The sequence below is a fragment of the Neodiprion lecontei genome, chromosome 3 (assembly GCF_021901455.1).
Source record: "Neodiprion lecontei isolate iyNeoLeco1 chromosome 3, iyNeoLeco1.1, whole genome shotgun sequence".
Taxonomy (NCBI): Eukaryota; Metazoa; Arthropoda; class Insecta; order Hymenoptera; family Diprionidae; genus Neodiprion; species Neodiprion lecontei.
Window position 1 is genome coordinate 20,607,686 of NC_060262.1, and position 19,546 is coordinate 20,627,231.

A 19,546-nucleotide genomic window follows, 5' to 3' on the forward strand; every position below is an offset into this window, starting at 1 on the left:
TTCAAACGCGAGTATTCTCTCTTATTGCATTTTGCCACAAAAATTACGCACAAGAGAACAAACAAATCTACAGACGTCAGTGTCAATATTGTAATGTACAATCTACGATCGATTTGATTTTCCCCAATAACATTTTCGGTTAAACAGGCAATCAACAACTACACGCATGTATTTACACTTTACACACATCCATACGTATACGCATCGCCATAACTAACAGTTTGTTCGTCACAGATTTTCGGAGTTGTTTGTATATTTGTTTTTCTCTTCCCTCCGCGAACTACGCTTTATATACACATACATATACTTATCCTTGATAAGATAACGCGAATATCACACGAACGGTTTTCTTAACGTACGTTTGTATCGCAAACATACATACATATATATATATATATATATATATATATATATATACGGTAAGAAAAAAAAAGGAAAGACTCTTGCGTGGTTTATAAAATATCATTTACACACAATAAGAACTGCAGAAACGTGAGATTACTGTAGTAGTTGCGTAATTATTACGGCGTAATATGCATAGTAAATATGCGGAAAAGTAAAAATTTAAATACATACTGATCGAAAACGAATTACTTTCTAAGCATGTAAAGTAAGAAAATACTTGACAGGTTTTAAAACGACAAGCAGATGATTAATTTGGAAAATTATGTCGACGGTTTAGATAAATGTGGAAAAATTTCACCCTTCAAATACACCAAACATAAATTGCTAAATTTGTATATTATGTTTGTACAATATGTATTTGTTGCCCTCTTTGTTTTTCATGCCTTTTCAATATCATTGGGCACAATGTACTTAAAAAATAGGTTGAGGGTAATTAAGACGAAATCTTCTCTGCTCTGCGAGGTCCTTTGTCTCTTTATCGATCCCCGACTCGCTCTCTCTCTCTCTGTCTCTCTCTCTCTCTCTTTCTCTCTCGCCAGATACATAAGGATGTGTATACATCGCGAAATATGTTGACGAGAGAATTTCGGGTATATCAGATTCCGGAGGTTCTACTGGCCTGAATTATTACACAGCTATCGGGATATGACATTTTTTCCACGACACCTGGCGGCAGTTTTTGTAACTAGTTCACCGATCCAAACTTTGCTCGCATATTGGTTACGTGTTGGTTACGTATTGGTATTGGATTGTCGCTCGATTTCATCGTTTATCCGGTACTTTACAATGTGTTCCGCGTGCATGCTCTAACCCTCGGTAAAATTTTTTTAGAACAGGATTTTCACCCGCCTAGTGATAAATACTGATAATACACACAGATCAAAACATATCCAGTATTTCCGTAATATTTGCAGCGGTATTTGCGACATGTTGGATTTATCGATAGCTGGGAAAAGAGGAAATAACGTTCGAAAAATCCCTAGCGATTTTATTTGCGAAAATGCGTCTGTGTAAAATTATATAAATACTGTATTATTATGTGAATTTGTTTTAACGGTTTTCACACAATTTGTAGAGATTTGATCAGTGAGAAAAAAGAAATAAAAAATATAAACATCGGATAAAAAAACACCAGCGATTAATCGTACCGAACGTTCCTTACGATCATAAGATCATTTTTCAAATTTGTTTTGTTATCTCGCAATAACTTTTCATATGTATTCAAATTTGCTCGAATTTTTTTCTGTCATATATGTTATAGAAATGCAGTGTCGATATTTAGTTCTATAATAATTAAAATTGCTTTAGATTTTTTTATTATTAGATATTGAAATTTTCTTCGTCAGAAATGGAGGAAAAAAAGTTTTCTTGGATAGAATAAAAATTGTATGCGAATTGCACAACGATTGTTGCATTATATACTATTATTATTATATCGTCACGATTTCTCAGAAATTTACACGTACGCGTATATTCGAGGAAAACTTTTTCTCTAAGTTCCGGCGGCTAAAAAATAGCCGAAAAACGGCCATGTTCAAAAATACGTAACCGGGGGCAAAATAAAATTGCAGAGATTTTCCCAAAAAAACGCAAAATGAAGGTAAATTTGTCTTCTTTAAAACGTCGCTTGGAACGTTTGATTATATTGTCTTTATTTTTGAGTCCGCTATCGAGCTTTTTAGTACGGTAAGAAATTTCGCTTGGTGTACCGAAACTTTTGGTCGGCAGTGTATGTATACGCAAGTGTTACATACATAATCGTACACGCGTGTCAATCGTTTTTGCAGACAGCAAAATGCCGCTCTGCCAAGATGTAATATTAGCGAGTCGCTTTATCGGCAACTTCACCCGTATCGCATATCCATCATATTATTTTTATTCTCTTGTTCTCATAATTTTCCGTTCCTCTTCCCTGTTTTACGCCGGAACACTTCATTATATGTAATATACAATTTATAATATATTATTTACTTCTGCGATAAATTAACTGCCAAATTAATTACGAAACATATGAGACAAGGAAATGAAATACAATTTTTTTTTTTTTTTTGCAAATAACAATTTTACATCAGAATTTGCGTTAAAGGTATGATAAAATAAAATAGAAGGAGAAAACGAGAAAGAGAAACAATTTTTAAATCGCGATTATGTCTAATCGTCAAGTGGTTGTCATTTATCCAATATCCGTTAATTTGAGAAATTTTTGCAACTCTCATGTATGAGCTTTTACTAATTATGTCATGATTCCTGCGCAGAATACTTGGTTATGAAATTTCCAATCAAGGTCCGTGTAACGATTCGCACACGTCAGTGTCGCATACGCGTTTCAAGGTTAAATAGGTACGAGGTGTAATTTATACATAGGTATGTACGTTGCATGACGTATGTACGTATATACATGTATATATTATACCACGATGTAAGAAACGAGATTTGATATTTGGCACGGATCGATCGGAGGGAATGCCAAAAGTGTTTCGCGAATCCGAAATCGCTGCACTTTAAGTGCATGCCTATCAAACACAGCAGAATTTAATGATCTGAAATCCGTCACAGATATATAAGGCATTCCGATAGTGGTTTTATCATACACTCGTGAGATAATTTTCAAAAAAATAAACAAATAAAACAACGCCCACAAATGGATTTAATTAAATTCATTCAATTCGGAAATCATATTTTGAGTAATATTTTGTGATCTGAAATATTGCTCGGTTGAGTTGAGAAGATTTCTTCCTTCGTTAAAATTGATTTCTTTAACAACGAATCATGTGGAAATTATTTCACACTATATTTATAATCTATATCTATATGCAATGTTATGCAATTGCGTAAACCATTCGATTCCGCAATGTGGAAATTAATTAGGTTTACAGATAGGCAACCTCGTAGTTTTTTTTAATGTCTCAAATTCCTTGTAAAAATTTTTCCTACCCTTCTTTCTCCCCACCTTTATTTCTATTTGTACTATCCAAGTTTATAGCTATACAAACGAACGAACGAACGAACCAACTCATGTAGGAGATCGATAATTCTCTTCATGCTAAAGGCGCCGGCTATCTTGCGTCACTTTATCTCTGGCTCGTATAGAGATTGATTTACAGGGTGTCCCAATTTTATACGGTACAAAAAAGAATGGATTTTTTTTTTTACCGCTTCGATCATTTCTTGAGAATACTGATGAGAAAAAAAGATATCTGTGAATTGCGTATTCCACTCGGCGTTGACATTGTATCGAAAGGAAATGGTGAAACTTACCAGGCTGGATGACCGAATGCGCATGCGCAAAATAATTGAACTCTATTAGTCGGCGAGATCGTCCGCAAGGCAGGGCAGCCAACTTACTCGAAACGTGACGTGAAAGTCATGAGACGCCTCCGCGTCAAGAGGGGAATTATAACAACTCGTCGCAGTAACGGGTCATCAGTCATTTGGCAATAAAAGTTGGCCAAGTTTTCCCCTGTCATTGTAAATCAATGCACTAAAATACCATAACCATAACCTCCGCAAACCGTGTCTGACAACTGAAGTTTGAGGTGGCCAGCCTGTACGAAAATACGACAAAGTTCGCGCATGCGCCTAACTTTCGCAGTATTTTCTCCTCGGTATTTTGAAGAAACCTCTTTTTGCTTTTAATCGTAAAATATTATCCAACCTAACATTGTATCTCTGTAACTTTTTATTGTACTTGTTTTTGCGACAGTCATTGACTTATTCATTCGTTTTACTTAGCTGCACGAATAGCGTACAGCGATGCATTCCGATCGGAAATCCTGAATTTATGTATATTTATATCTTATATACCTATGATATGGACACTGTATGCATGGGCGTTAATGAATTCTCAACAAATTCTTGAGAATCAATTGATATGCGGTATATAGGTGGAATTTTCTGCGTACACGTGTGTTACATGAATATAGATATTATACATATATCTATATATGCACGTATAGATATATTGGTACATACGTAATTTACATGTATAATTATGTGTGTCCCACCCACCGCCTCTGCTTTACCTGCAGGCATGTGTGTTAATTCAGTCTTCACGTAGCGAAAGCAGTCGCGGTTTGCCCGTTTGAAAAAGAAATTGACAAGTATGAAAAAAAAAAATTGATGTAAAAAGGGGAATTACCTGAAACCAAAACACAATCTGTGCTTTTTTTTCCCGCATCTAATTTGCCGGTAATATTGTATAGATGATACGAAAATGGTATACCTAGTAGACAAGTTTGAAAACGGGTGTTTGATGTTAATCGATAAGTGATCAATCCCACTTAGGTTGCTATTTTGAAAAAGATAATTGCGAGATTTGAAATTGTTTGTAGCAACAAGAATAAAAATAAAAAAAAAAACGACTGCTGTAGGAAACTTTTGAATTTTGTCCCTGTGATTCAAAATTTTTTAAAAAGTAAAATGGTTAAGGAAAATTTGCTTCGAGTTCTCGAATCGACTCAAAATTATCGTCATCTGTTGAAAATATTATTCTATCTACCGATATATGTATTTTGTTTGTTTATATATTCGTCCGTCTTTTGCTAATCGAGTAAATTTCCAAGGTTCAAAAAATCAACGAAAACTTACTCATAAATTTGACGGTGAAAAAACCTGCAACAACAGGTCGCATTTTATTTATTTATTCTTACTTTCAATCTGGTTCAAATCCGAGACGGTTGTCAGGTTTATTATAGGTATCAATCGAGTTAGCATGGAAGAATTTCCACTTTGTAAATATTTATCTTAGCCGTATTTGAATATGAAGCATATATTTCGAAGCCACGTATAATATTATATATAGAGTGAGGCTTCTCTGGTGTCAAATATGTGTAAAAGAAAATATTCAGTGCGATACGCGGTACATACATTGTATATGTTATACTGAAGAGTCGTTTGAATAAATTTATCTTCATCATTCAATTTCCTGTTTGTGAATTATCATATCCTATCGTGTAAATATACACTTGAATAATAACACGAAGAGCACGTTTATGTACTATATTCTGGTTCTTACATACATTCCAGCTTTTAATAATGTTACAGGTTTATTATGCACAGCTTTGATTTTAAAACATATTAATCTTTTGCTAAATAAATTGTCATTTATTATAGCTACTTTATTATAGAAGAGAAATACGAGGAATATTCCCGAATTTATTATTCTTAAACAATTCTGATTGATTGCATTTTAATGACTGTATATGTATAACGTATGTTCAAACAATCTTTTGTACCATTTTTGTTGTTCGAAAAGATAAAGAAGATAATACGAGTCATTACAGATCATCGATCGAAAAGGCAATTCTTGTTTTCTTACTTCGGCGTTGTACATTTCGATACCAGAGTTTTGTTTCTTTTTTTTTTTTTTCTTCTCACGTCAGAGCACGAGAATCTATAACGACGAAAATCATTGAGCAGAATTCCTCAGTCTGGAAATGAGCGCTCAGAGGAGCGGACGTGCGGAAATCGCACTCCGCGAATTTCGAGCACCAGGACCAGCGCTCCGTGGTTCCTATGCTCCAGGTCCTTTACCGGGTGAATTTTAACCTCCAGGACGAGCGCTCCGTAGTTCCTACGCAGTGCAGTGAGCTTTTGAGTTTTAAAGCTAGTATGTTTTTAATTATTGATTCAAGAATAAAGAAAATAATACTATCTCCAAATCTCCAGCAACTGCTTCGTGTAATTGAAAAATTCACAATCTTTATCGTTGGTTTGAAAATATTCTTGAACGTAAGAATGTCAATAATTTGATTAAATCCTGTCTGATCTTTGACAAAAGAAACAAAATCTTGGTCATTTTACGACCATAAAATATAAAGCACAAAAATGTACTTCCCGAAATCTTTTTACGGTTCTGAAATTCAAATTACGGTCCACTTTCAATTTGGGTACAACCTGTTGCCACCAGAGGGTTGGCAACGCTGGTCGGGTCCGCCAACCGTCATAACTAAAAATTTTCACAGTTGACGACAGTTCTCGTTACATAATACCGCATTGACCTGTCATCTGAACTTGTGACGGTTGGCGGAACTGGCAAAAAACTGCTTTGCTCTAGAATTTCAGCGCGTGCGCGTTAGATCGTTCGACCGCTAGTTACTCACTCCGTATGCATGTTTGTATGTATGTATACAGAGTGCGTAGGCATGAGGGGGGGGGGGGGGGGGTCACAGATGCAAGTGTAAACGAAGAGCTATAGAAACTTTGCGTGATCCTAATAAGTATACATATTTATGTTATACCATGTATACTCGTTACATGTGCCTTTGAAAACCATAAAAAAAAAAAATAAGAGAATCAGGCAAGATGAAGAAAAAAAAGGAAATAATAATAATAATAATAATAATAATAATTAGGTACGAATAGAAATAAGAACAGAAATTCTTTCGGATTATTCTTCATCGTCGATACCGTACTGTAATGAAAGGGCGGGAGGTGTAGCGGAACTTTGCGACAGAGAGAGGGGAGAGTAATTAGTTTCGCTCTCGTCTGGGATAGACAGTCAGTCAGTCAGTCAGTGAGTTAGTAGAACTTGGAACTCGGTTGGGTCAGTCTTTATTTCGAACTGCCTTAAGTGCCCGTTATCACCGAATTTTACGCGGTTTTATTCGAGAGTGCGTATATTGTGTGTGTGTAATATAAAATAAACGTGCGTAAGGTATTTCATTTTGTCCTGCAACGTGCGTCGCGGTTTTGTAAACATTCCGTTCAACCATTCCACGTCTCTTTATTTCTTTCACGGAATCGCCTGTACGTGTTAACTTTCTAATTTCATCGATGCAAAGTTTATTGAAAATGAGATTGAGTTACGGCATTTAACCGATATTGTAAAATTACATATCCACATCAATTTGGTATGGATAATATTTTGTCCGTGTTGTGATCATTTGTTTGTTTATTTTATTTATTTTTTTTTTTTCTATTTATATTATGCACACAGTTTACGAATCGATTATTGTAGAGAGGAGAGGGAGAGAGTTAGAGAGGGCCGCTTTATGTCATTTTTAATTCGTTTTAATCTAATTCGTTCACGCTTTGATGCGATAATCGCCATCGTATGATACGCCGTGGAATTTTTTAGTCCTGCGTATTATGTGTGAATCATTTCTTTGGATACTTGTCTGTATAGCCTAAACCAATATTTACACTGGTCAAACTTGTTTTAACGATATTCTGGTAGTTAAAATACGAAATAAATCGAGACAAATAAGTGATACAGAAAAGTCAAGAGAATTTATTGCGTGGAAATTTATTTATATTTAACAGCGTCATTCGATTCTTCGCGCATATTAGAGACTTTTTCAACACAAAGAAACTATCCGATACGTATAAATTGTACTGTGAGTACTTTTCAAATTCTTGCAAATTTTAGAAATAAATTACAATGCCCGATCGTAAAATTCATTTTTTCAACCGCAATGAAAACGTACAGATTTTGAATATTTCAAGTCATTTTCCGGGAGTGATAATAATTAATCACTAATAACAATATTTTAGTATATTGTTGTCATACACAAAATCATAGTTCTAAAGTCATTTTTCTTATATTATCAAAAAACCAGACACCTTTTAACATGTTATCATATAATCTCGATCATTATAATCTTATAGATAATTTTGCCTATCAAATTTCTCAATTAATTATATTGTTCGGTCATATTATGATATATGTAGAATATAAGAGTGAGTTCTAAAAGTTTCCGATCAGTATCAAAATTAGAATGATATTTCTCAGAATTATGATACAGCAAGAGATTATTAAATAACTGATTGCGGTGTTCGGTTGATTATTCATTCACTGTAATTTTATGCACTGCTATATTTAGGTTCGCATCACTCGCTTATCGTCTGTTTAAAGCGAAAATAAGTCTAACGATAAGTGAAGAAGTGTTAGAAATATGCATGTCAAATGCGAACAGCTTCCTCGAGATTCAGTTTTATAAAGAATAGGATCACCGTTATTATAATTTATACGTATTTCATCGTGAATATCGTGCCTCATTTATAACAATAATCGCATTCACATACGAAATTTAAGGGAAATTTTATAAGTATTCATTTGATCTTTTAATTCCAACAGTCCAACAAATTTTACTTGATTTTCTTGTTTAAATTTCAACTTTTTTCTTCCCCCCGTATTTCTATCGACCATCAAAGATTATCGCTATGCAAGCTGATAAACGTGTGTAATATAATCTACCTATAGGTATAATAAAGTAGCTATTCAAACGCCGTGTTAAACACGCATAACATGCATAATCGCTAACAATTCACACTAATTAATTATTGCATGTAATTACCATACACCGATATAAAATTTTCCAGCGATAAATTCGTTTATCTTTGATACGTATGAGAAATAAAAAAAAAAAAAAAAAAAATATGGAATGATTAACCCTTCTCAATTTGTATCTATACCGAGGACTCGCAGTGAAAATAATTCCGTGAAATTGTAACCATATACGCTTTATCGTTCAGCTGTATAATATATGCGCTTTATCAATTAAATAACGTCAATTAGCCAGAATTGATATTCACACGGATAAATAAACCCCTCTACGCCTCGTAAAAAAAAAAAAAAAAAAAAAAAAAAAACTGATCTCCCTCAATTCTTCGGTCGAATTATTTATTTATTCTCGTCATACTTGTTACGTGTTTAAAGTATATCATTACGTGTTGTGTTACATATGATAGGTGAGTGATTTATTCACTGTTACAAGTGTGGAAGTATATGAAACCAACGCAGGTTTAAAACTTGAGACGAGATAGTTGTAAAAACGAACAGCAATAAAAAAAAGTATTGAAAACTAGTCATAAAAAAAAAAAAAAAAAAACCAGAACATAATGTGGCTGAAAGATATGTGTGATGGTGCATTGCCTGCTGCAGAATTTACGAATTCAAGGCTCAACGTACCTAACGAGTAAGTTTTTTTTATTTTTTTACACACCCACAGCATAACATAATGCGATACAATTTATAAATGACGCAATACTTACTTTCATTATCTATGTACACGCGATTTTTCATCGTGTCGGAATTAGAAAATTATCACATGCACAGCGCACACTGAGCTTTCTTTTTTTTTTTTTTTTTTTTTCTACGGAAAATACAAAAATCTAATATTCAAATATGATTACGAATATACCGAATGTCTAATTAGATGGTCGAAAAGGGTAAGATTGAATTGGATTTCTTTTAATCGGTAATATCGACGAATTGTTTGCAATACTCTGATTGTGAAGTAAAAAGTCTGACTGTAATAAAATCATGGGGTATTTTTCTCGCTTACAGCGTTTCCATCCGTGAAAATTTAATAAATGCTGATTGAATGACAAAAAAAGAAAAAATCTCCGAGAGGTCGGAACACCTTGCGAGTTTCCAGTGCAGAAATTTTCACAACTGTCTTTGAAAATCTGCCAAGCTGACAATCTTGAGGAAAGAAAATATTTAGCGTGAAAAAAAGTACGAAACACAGCTTTGATCATTTGGAAACAGGTTGAACAGCTGTGACTGATATGAATCAAGTGGAATTCAATTTTAACGTTATCTCCTTGGCGTAAAAAATTAATTCACGATCATCGCATTGTAACTAAATAAGAAGATTACAATATATTACATATAATAGAAACGAATGCTTTAAAAATCGCTTGAGATGAATTTTTTCCCCAGCTTATCAGTTGAATTTCAAAAATTTATAAATTCTCCTGAAACCCATAATAACAGATTGAAATTAACAATTTCGAATGCGTGATTAATCGTTAGTAATCGAAAGATATTAATTTTCTCAAAGATTTATTTCAGACGATTTTCCGAGACTTCAACTCCACCGAAAAAAGTCAGCTTTGGTTCATTCAAGTTGAATATAAAAATTCAATTCACCTGCCGTTATCATTTTTCAAACCGATCGATAATTCAAACTGTCCGATGTCATTGTTTTACTGATAATTTTTTATTCCTTAGTTTTTTTTTTTTTTCTTATCAGATTGTAAGCTTGATTATTGGTATAAAATATTTTTTTTTTACTCTTCAAACCGCGTGGGAGAAAATAACGATGAAAATAAATCTGCAGCTGCGTTGTGCGTCACAACGCAGCGGTGCCTGTGGAAAAATTTACTCATACCTGCCGCGCAGTCGGCATCTGCTGTTACACTGGAACAGATCGTAATATTATACATACTTTGTAAATTGTGAGCAGTAGCCATCTATATTCGCGAATTTGGTTGTGCAGCGGACCGCAGCTTTTAAAACACTCGTAAATCCTGCAGCAATCTCTATTCCCGATTTAACTAATAAAGGCCGATTAATACCGTGTCTATCAGCCACCGATCGATCGTTATAAACCGATAATTAATTAATAGTTAAGTCACGTAACGACTTGGAGATTGTTTAAATAAAAAGTGGTTAAAGAGTGCGCAATTTGTCTTTCGTCGTGCAGCGAAATTCACTTGTCAATATGATTAATAACTTTTCGGATAATTTTTAAGTTATGTTTACTGAGTTAAAAACATTGCTGTAATTTTTATTGTAAATATTGTGTATGATAAAACCGCGCACGACATTCCGCGTTGAAAACTACGCAATACACGCTCGTGAATTTGATTGAATGTGATCGAATAGTCGACGAGGTTGAATTCGTCGGTAATGTGAACGTAACGAAATACGAACGTAAAGTCCATTAGTTTAAATATTCAGGGTTTTTGAGATGGTGAAAAAAAAAAAAAAATAGTAGATTAGAACTCGATCGACAAATCTCGTGTATTTTTTTTCCATTCTGTAAATTTTCAGTGACGACAGTTATCAATTTCTTCTTCTTCTCATACATACTCAGAAATACGTACATAAATATATTCGCCACGCTAGCTTGCAAAAATAACAGTGTTGCAAGTTTTACGTCAAGAATCGTGTAACATAATTTTATCTATTAGTAGGTCATTACTTTGGGGCCGGGTTGATGTTCCGAATTTGAAAAGTTCCGAAAGCGCCTAATTCCGAATTATTTGGTGGCGCAATTTGAAGTAAGGAAGTCGAACTTTTACGAAATGACAAAATTTCGAAGGGTCGAAAAGCCTATGGATCAAAGTTCCGAAATGCAAGATTCCAAAAATTCAAGTTACGGTAGAGCAAAGTTTTGATAGGGTAAAATTCCGAAAATTAAAATATACTCACACAACGTAGTTTACTCGACAAGAAAAAATCAGAATGACCAGGATTCCGAACGTAAAAATATCGAAACTCCAAAACAACGAAATGTCAAAGTGGTGAAATTTCACCAAGCTAGAAATTTACAGAACTGAAAATCTTCGAACAGTCGAAATTTCGGTGTTTCGAATTTTCAATTTTCTCATTTTCACACTTTCGAAACTTAGATCTTTCTTTAAAGTTTGATTTCCCTACTTCAAGTTTCGCCGAAAAAAAAATCGGCATTTCGCGCTTTCGGAACTTTTCAAATTCGGAATTTCAACCCCGCCTCATTAGTTTCTTTGAATTAGATAAACTCTTTAAAATATATAATAATATGTTTTCGACAAACGCGGGGACTACACGTTGACAAATTGCCTTTGGCAATTATTAATGTAAAGGAGAGAACAAAAGTGCTTTGTGTAATTATTTTCCATTATACGTTATACTTGAAAGAAAAGTTTACTGTACGTGCAGGCTAAATATAAATCGCGATTAATCGCCACCTCGAAAACATATTATAAGTATAAAGACAGTGATGTTTTATCTGACCTATCGAATAAAAAAATATATACATAAGATTGCTAAACCATGTTATTATGCGAGAAGAGGCTCTCTTTGTTAAGTGCAGGGCCGCTTTTTCCGTCAACGTCCCGCTATTCTTCTTTTTTAATTTGTTTTTTTTTCCCTCGGGGATCGTACGTTAAATAGTAGCACAATAATGTAAAAAAATATCGGTTTCAATTTTTCTCCGAGGTTTTTTTAAACCTGTTCTTTTCCGAAAAATATAGATTCTTCTTTTATCGTGACAGATGCGAATGGCTCTAATTTTTATAACGGTAAAATTTGACAAATGTGATTAACAAGTGGATGAAATATTCGCTGAAAATTTGCTCAAGTTTACAAATGAAAAAATTTCATCAATCCATCGAAATCGTTGAATCTGCTGATAAATTATGTGATTCCTCGCGATTCTTGCCCAAGAAAATAACGTTTGAAACATGATTGAAAAAATGAAACAGCTTCGAAACGAAATACCCGAAAAATACATACGAATGATACATATATTAAACAGAAAAATGGTGAAAGTATTACCTATGTGAAAAAATTCTTTCTTTTTCAAAAGTTTAACCGCGTTGGATATAATTGTTTTCACGACCTCGAGAAGTTAAAATATTTACTGCTGAATAAATAAATAAATACAAAGTACAAGACGGGTGAACTCGCGAGTATAAATGTCAATAAGCCGATATTCGTTCAAGTGCCTTGTACATTCGACTGCGTTACTAATTAATACGCACATCATTATGCTGTGTGTAAAATAGTGCGCAAGAGAGAATTTCACCGATTTCCAAACCGATTTGTACGGACGATTCGCAGATCGATAAATAACTGATTACTTAATCGCGTATTCAAAATGCCTGGGTGGCTATTTTCCATCGGCCACGACGCTCTCCCCATTGCTACGAATAATAGGTAAGCTGTAATAGCGCCGAATGACGAGATAGAGATTTAAAAAGTGAAACTCTGCAGTTGATTGATTGGGAGTTGAATGGACTCAGTTTTAAAGGAATAGAAATATAAAACCGCATATGAAAATAAACATTGTTCAGTTGTTAATATATTTTGAAAAAAATTGGATATAATATTGTCATGTTTTTTTTTCCCCCCGTTTTTCATCATTTTATTATTTGTCCAGTTGTTATTGTGGATTACAATCCATTTTGTATTTACAGATTAATTATGCACGAATCGTTTGCAGTAAATTCTACATATGGCGTTAATATTCTCTCTGGGAGAATAAAGTTTATCAATTTCGTTCAATAATTATAATTGGTCAATCGGAAATTCAGTTACATATCAACAACATCACACGTAATTCGTGATTTAAATTATTTAACGAAATTTTGTATTATAACGAGATCGAGAATCTTGATTGGAAAATAATCGGTTCCATTTTGCAATCCGCTTAGGATCGTGTTTGTGTTATTCATTTCTTTCCAACAAAGTCCATCGGGCAACGGACCTTCGATTTTTTTCATTTGCGAGTAATATAGAGTTCAGTGGCGTGTAATAATATGCTGTTATCGTATATATGGTTGATTCTAGCCATGGCTACTGAGCTAAGAATAATCGATGCATCGATTAATCGAGTTCAAAAAAAAAAAAAAAAACTGAATGGGCGACAATTAATCGATTATTTCGCATTTTTTTGTAATGATGTATTTGAAACTAAAATTTCATTTATCGTTCACTTATTACATCAAATAGGTACTTACAATTAGTAAGGAAGACAATGATAATAATTGATACTTTAATCACATAAATTGATATTGTTTTGCGTCGTTCGTGGGAGTAAAAAACAAAAAGCGATTGTGCGGAAAAATAATCGAGTCGGTCGATTAATCGAGTTTCAAAAATAATTGATTATACTTGATTAACCGGTAAAAAATAATCGATCTAGTCTAAAGTCGATTATTTTTGGTCGTCAATTGATTCGTTTTTGTTAATTAAGGAAAGGAGCGTCAAATTCGACGCGAAGGATTGTAGTAATCTCGAAAAATCAAGTATCATTATCATGCCAAAGGATATTATTTCAGATAATTTTGTCACCAACAACGAGGCAGAATCCATTAAATTTACTGAAATAATTTCGGACAGTTTTTTATTTGTTGCCGAAAATTCCCATACCGAAGGGTCCGTAACCCGTCATCACGCGGTCAACAGGTCGTGCCAACTTTTGTGTTCATATTCATATTGTTCATATATTTTGTGAACAACACGTTAAATTTGCTAATTTTAAAAATATCCTTTTTTATCTCTGTTCCAGAATATTTGTCAATAGAAGTCTGCATCTCGAAAATATCAAGTTCTATGGATTCGATATGGACTACACACTGGCTGGTTGGTGTCGAATTTTATTGATTTCTTTTAACGTTAACACTTCGCTCGATTGAAAATATATTAATTATATCGACTAATCCGGGTGACGTAATGGAATATTATGTCAACTCGGTTTAGTCACTTTTTTTATTTAAAATGAAAAGTTCGCGAAGAGACCGTGTTGAAATTTGTTATTCAGTATTCCACCATCGTGTAATTAAACCAATCGAACCAATGATGTTGCAGAACAGTCTTCTGATCTTAAATATTTATATTTATGTGAAATCCGAAATCGCTTGAAACCCAAATTGTCAATTTTAATCCAAAACTCTAATAAATAATCACGGGTCATTTAAACTGAGTTGCGACCTGAAATTGTCATTGGACCAAATGTATGTCATATTTTCTATCACTTTAGATTCATTCGAAAATCTATGTGTTTTATGTTATACATTTTTCTATGGAAGTATATTTTTTTACAGAGTACAAATCTCCGCAGTACGAACAGCTGGGTTTCAATCTTCTCAAGGATCACTTAGTGTCTCTGGGCTACCCGGAAGAAATTAAAGAATTCGAATACGATCCGAGTTTCCCTGTAAGAGGCTTATGGTTCGATACTCTTTATGGAAATTTATTGAAGGTTGACGCCTACGGAAACATTCTCGTATGCGTCCACGGTTTTGAATTTCTCAAACAGTAAGCTAAACGTTTTTCGTTCCACGATACCGAGGCATCCTTTCTTTCCCAACTTCCATTATTTGTAATCATTAATTTATCCGTTGTTTCAGCTCCCAAGTTTACGAACTTTATCCAAACAAGTTCTTGCAGCTCGACGAATCGCGAGTTTACGTACTAAACACTTTGTTCAACTTACCTGAGACTTACCTGCTGGCGTGTTTGATAGACTTTTTCACAAACTCACCTCAGTACACACCAGAAAAGACTGGCGTAAAGGCCGGCGAGCTCACTATGAGTTTCAAGAGTATTTTTCAAGATGTCAGGAACGCCGTTGACTGGATACATCTCCAGGGAGATCTGAAAACCAGAACTATACAGAATTTGGACGACTATGTTAAAAAGGACGAAAGGCTACCGATGTTCTTGACAAGGATCAGAGAGAATGGTGCCAAAGTTTTTTTACTCACAAACAGCGACTACGTGTTTACAGACAAAATTATGACCTACCTCTTTGACTTTCCTCACGGAGCGAGAGTGAGTAGTGTTGTATATTTTCAAAATATATAAATGTCACAAATACTTTCTCTTCATCTTTTTATTCTCGTTTCATTTTGTTTGTTGCTTTTTTAGCCAGAGGATCCCCACAGAAATTGGAAAACTTATTTCGACATTATTGTTGTCGATGCTAGTAAACCACTATTCTTTGGCGAGGGTACGATCCTCCGTCAAGTTGACACCAAGACTGGGGCATTGAAATTGGGAACTCATAGAGGACCTTTACACTTAGGTAGACTTGGAGAAAAAAAATAATAACAAATCTGATAAGAATTTTATGGAAAAACTCTAATTCACCTTTGTGCTTTTACAAAACACAGGCGAAGTATATTCAGGCGGTTCGTGCGACGTATTCACTGAACTAATTGGCGCCAAGGGCAAAGACGTTCTATACATTGGTGATCACATTTTTGGTGATATATTGAAAAGCAAAAAAATACGGGGTTGGAGGACATTTTTAATCGTTCCTGAACTCGTTCAGGAACTTCATGTTTGGACAGACAAATGTCAGCTGTTTGCAGAACTCCAAAGCCTTGACGTTATGCTCGGGGAAATGTACAAGTAAGTGTGCTCGAAGCTGGCATGCAATTGTGGTGACATCAGAGAAGTCACAACTAATCAGAGAAAATCAGAAAACTCGCCCAACATTTTTGTTTTATCTGGAAATGAGAATCTCGTTTTTGCATTTATTAATTTCTTTCGAAGTAATACTTTGTAACCTCGGAAAATTTTTTGAAAACAGAAAAGTAGAGAGATTGCGATTTCCTGACATTTTGGTTGTTATTTCCTCAGCTTTTTTTTTCCAATTAAAATGACCGGTTTTTCATTATTTTCTTCATAGAAATTTAGATAGCAGTACAAAAGAGAAACCAGACATCTCAAAACTTCGGGCGTCGATAAGGGATGTTACGCACAAAATGGACTTGGCTTATGGTATGATGGGTTCTCTATTTCGCAGCGGAAGTAGGCAGACGTTTTTCAGCAGCCAGGTCGTGAGGTATGCCGACCTCTATGCGGCAACGTTCCTGAATCTAATTTACTATCCGTTTTCCTACATGTTTAGAGCACCTGCAATGCTGGTTGGTAATCCCAAGATGCGTTTCCAGATCGATAAACGGTTTTCATAAATAATTATTCATAACGCGATGCATGTTTTTGTCACATATTTAGATGCCTCATGAAAGTACGGTCGCACATGAGCAGAGATTTGTTATGGAAACTCCAATGATCAGTCGATCTCGCACATTCAAGCTCACAGACGAGGAAGAAGATCAGGGAAAAGTATTCAGCGTAAGTTTTCACATGGAAATATAGGCACTTCCGTGATAGCTAATTACAGAATATTAACTAACTTTGTTGTATCCTCTTAGCAGGGATTAGTCGACATCGATCATACAGGGAGTCAGATACCACATGCAAGGCCTGAAACACCTAGAAATGTGACACATACTCACGACGAAGATTGTAGCGACGAAGATAGCGACTCGCAAAAGCAGGCCAATATCGAAGCACGTAAATTGTCATTGAGAGAAGTAAATTAGATAAGCCGTTAGATGTTGACTATTGATTATTCAGTTTTTAAACTACTCGAATTTTGGCTTTCACCACTGGTCAAATTGTTTGAAGCTTTTAGCCCGTTTATAGGCAAAGAAACAATTGATAATTCTACACGTTGGCGTGTTGTGTAATTAAAATATTGCCGATGGTCTTTATGTAATATACATGATATTGTATACGACGAAAAAAATTTAGTTATAATAATTATTGTTAAGCAACAAAAAAGGACTAGCAACGCCGACGGGTGAATTCAACAAGTTGAGAGGGCAATATGCCCAGTCGTTTACTTAGATTAAGAAGAAATGTTAAACAAATTTTTAGATATCTAGAGACGTTGTATATCATCTGACAATATTGTAATCGTTACATATTACCGTATATGATATGAAATTATAATAAATTATTTTTTATTTACGTTCAGTCAATACTATAGTAATCTTCATAATATATAATAACTTGGAAGGTAGGGGAAAAGAAATCTGCAATAATGGTGCTTGCATGTTGATAAAGTAGTTTTTACTAATCAAATCAATTTTAAAATGGAGGGAAAAAATGTCAAGAAATTGGAAAGCACAGTGTAACAAAAGTCGGAATTCAAAGTGAGATACGTAGCTTAGTTTTTTCACCAGATATTTGAATTATACATACGTACAAAATCCAGAATTACAAAGTTTGCATACGTATAAGCATACAGGTAGACAGAATCTAGCGCTATTTAAAAAAAATTGAATTTACTACGTTATGAATTTTTTATAAATAAAATTTATCTTATACTCCTGACAGGCTAGTAATTTTGAAATCCTGGAATGACATGACATGAAATTAAATATAGCTACTGATGAAACACACCAGATGAACTATATCGTTTTAGTTGAAATCAAAAAACTGATCGATCATAAAACAACCGTTCCTGTCTATGATAGTCTGTAAAATGAAATCCGTTTTTATTAGACAGTGTAATAAGTACACAGTACAATTGTTCTGTGAAATGAGAGTATATTTTCGTTATTTACTACGGTGTAATCTATTTTACATGAACAGTTCATCGAAATACTCTTCGAACTCTTCCTCCCTTGATTTTTCATTGCTATCTGTGGGCTTGTCCTTCCAAATTTGCGATTCCTTAACGGTTTTTTCTTCCTTTTTGTCGTCGGCTTGATCTTCCTTTTCAACTTTAACTTCAATTGCGTCCCTTACCATAGTAGTAGACGTCGCCAAAACTTCTTGGACGTCAACAGTTTTTCCTAATCGTTTTAAAGATCTTCTTCTTTTCACCTCCCGCTTTCTACTATGATGATTTAACTTGAGAGAACATTCTGGACAAAGTCCTGGAAATTAATAAATTTATATGTACTGAACAAGGAAACTGGTCATAAGTTTTTTACAAACAAACGTCGGAGACTCACTCAATTTGACAAGCGCGTTTTTCTTCTCTCCATGCTCGACATAACCGAAATTTACTTCCCAAGTTTTGAGCTCATTCTTTTCTACACATCTCTTGTTTCCACATTGAAACTGACCCTTGCCTATGACAACTTCGTTCTCTGTTCTCCATCGGAGAGCAACCTGAGTTTTAAAAGTGGAACATAAAGCAATGGCGTATTACAAAGCAAAAGTAAAATGGATCAGCGGAAAGAGGTACCTTGTTTTTTTTGTAGTGGGTCAAATCGGATATGCAGTACTCCTTGAACAATTTGTCATAGTATTTTTTTGCCAGTCTAGTTTCCCACGAATCGGGTACGTCGTTATCTTCGCTGTGCCATAAAAATCTGTGCTGATCCCGAATAACATCGGCGTCTGTTTTGTCCCGCGACCTCGAAAAACACGCCGAAACGTCATGATGAACAGGAAGATTATTTTATTATCATCATGTCTCTGGTCAACAGATAACTATCATTCCATCTATTCGAATGCATTTCGAACCTTGTTTTTTTTTTTTTTTTCTAGTAAGTAATTCTCACTTACGTGTCCCGTTTCAAGGTTATGGCTGAACCTTTTCTCGTTAAAAAATAATCATTCATCAACTTCTTGTGACGATCATATGCCGAGAGGTTCGCATATGCAGGAAACATTATATCAACGTTTCGGTTTTTCCATTCAATTACTCGATTTTGCAAAAAATCGCGCTAAACGCGGCTGACACTCAAATTCGTCTTTCTGCACTTGTCAGATGGATTCTTGGTTACGTTTACTGTAGAATAAGTCTATGAATATAACGCAGTGTGTGAGTAGAAATCGTAGAAATTGATTGGCTGGTTTAAAATAACAACCAATCAGATTCTACAATTTCTG

At 34.4% G+C, this 19,546-nt stretch overlaps 2 protein-coding genes across 14 annotated transcripts in view; one reads left to right on the plus strand and one right to left on the minus strand.

The window, feature by feature from the left end:
* The window catches only part of LOC107227750 (cytosolic purine 5'-nucleotidase), a 27,169-nt gene extending 9,501 nt beyond the window's left edge, over positions 1 to 17,668 (plus strand). For 8 of the 13 annotated variants that reach the window (XM_015668967.2, XM_046735737.1, XM_046735735.1 and 5 more), the window contains 8 exons: positions 14,412 to 14,485; positions 14,947 to 15,160; positions 15,253 to 15,676; positions 15,773 to 15,929; positions 16,018 to 16,258; positions 16,539 to 16,776; positions 16,868 to 16,987; positions 17,068 to 17,668. In XM_015668967.2, coding sequence (XP_015524453.1) covers positions 14,412 to 14,485; positions 14,947 to 15,160; positions 15,253 to 15,676; positions 15,773 to 15,929; positions 16,018 to 16,258; positions 16,539 to 16,776; positions 16,868 to 16,987; positions 17,068 to 17,238 — 1,639 coding nt within the window. In that variant the 3' untranslated portion in view covers positions 17,239 to 17,668. Of the gene's footprint in view, positions 1 to 6,911; positions 7,257 to 9,096; positions 9,324 to 12,526; positions 13,058 to 14,411; positions 14,486 to 14,946; positions 15,161 to 15,252; positions 15,677 to 15,772; positions 15,930 to 16,017; positions 16,259 to 16,538; positions 16,777 to 16,867; positions 16,988 to 17,067 lie in introns of those variants that run through there. The other 5 variants (XM_015668971.2, XM_046735742.1, XM_046735741.1 and 2 more) reach the window with 5 other exon arrangements.
* LOC107227745 (protein FRA10AC1) lies at positions 17,288 to 19,456 on the minus strand. The gene is made up of 4 exons (XM_015668961.2): positions 19,220 to 19,456; positions 18,897 to 19,068; positions 18,661 to 18,820; positions 17,288 to 18,582 (listed from the first exon to the last, which is right to left on the minus strand). The coding sequence occupies exons 1-4, from the start codon at positions 19,324 to 19,326 to the stop codon at positions 18,284 to 18,286; spliced, it is 738 nt and encodes a 245-aa protein (XP_015524447.1). The 5' UTR covers positions 19,327 to 19,456; the 3' UTR covers positions 17,288 to 18,283.
* Positions 19,457 to 19,546: the final 90 nt, after the last annotated feature.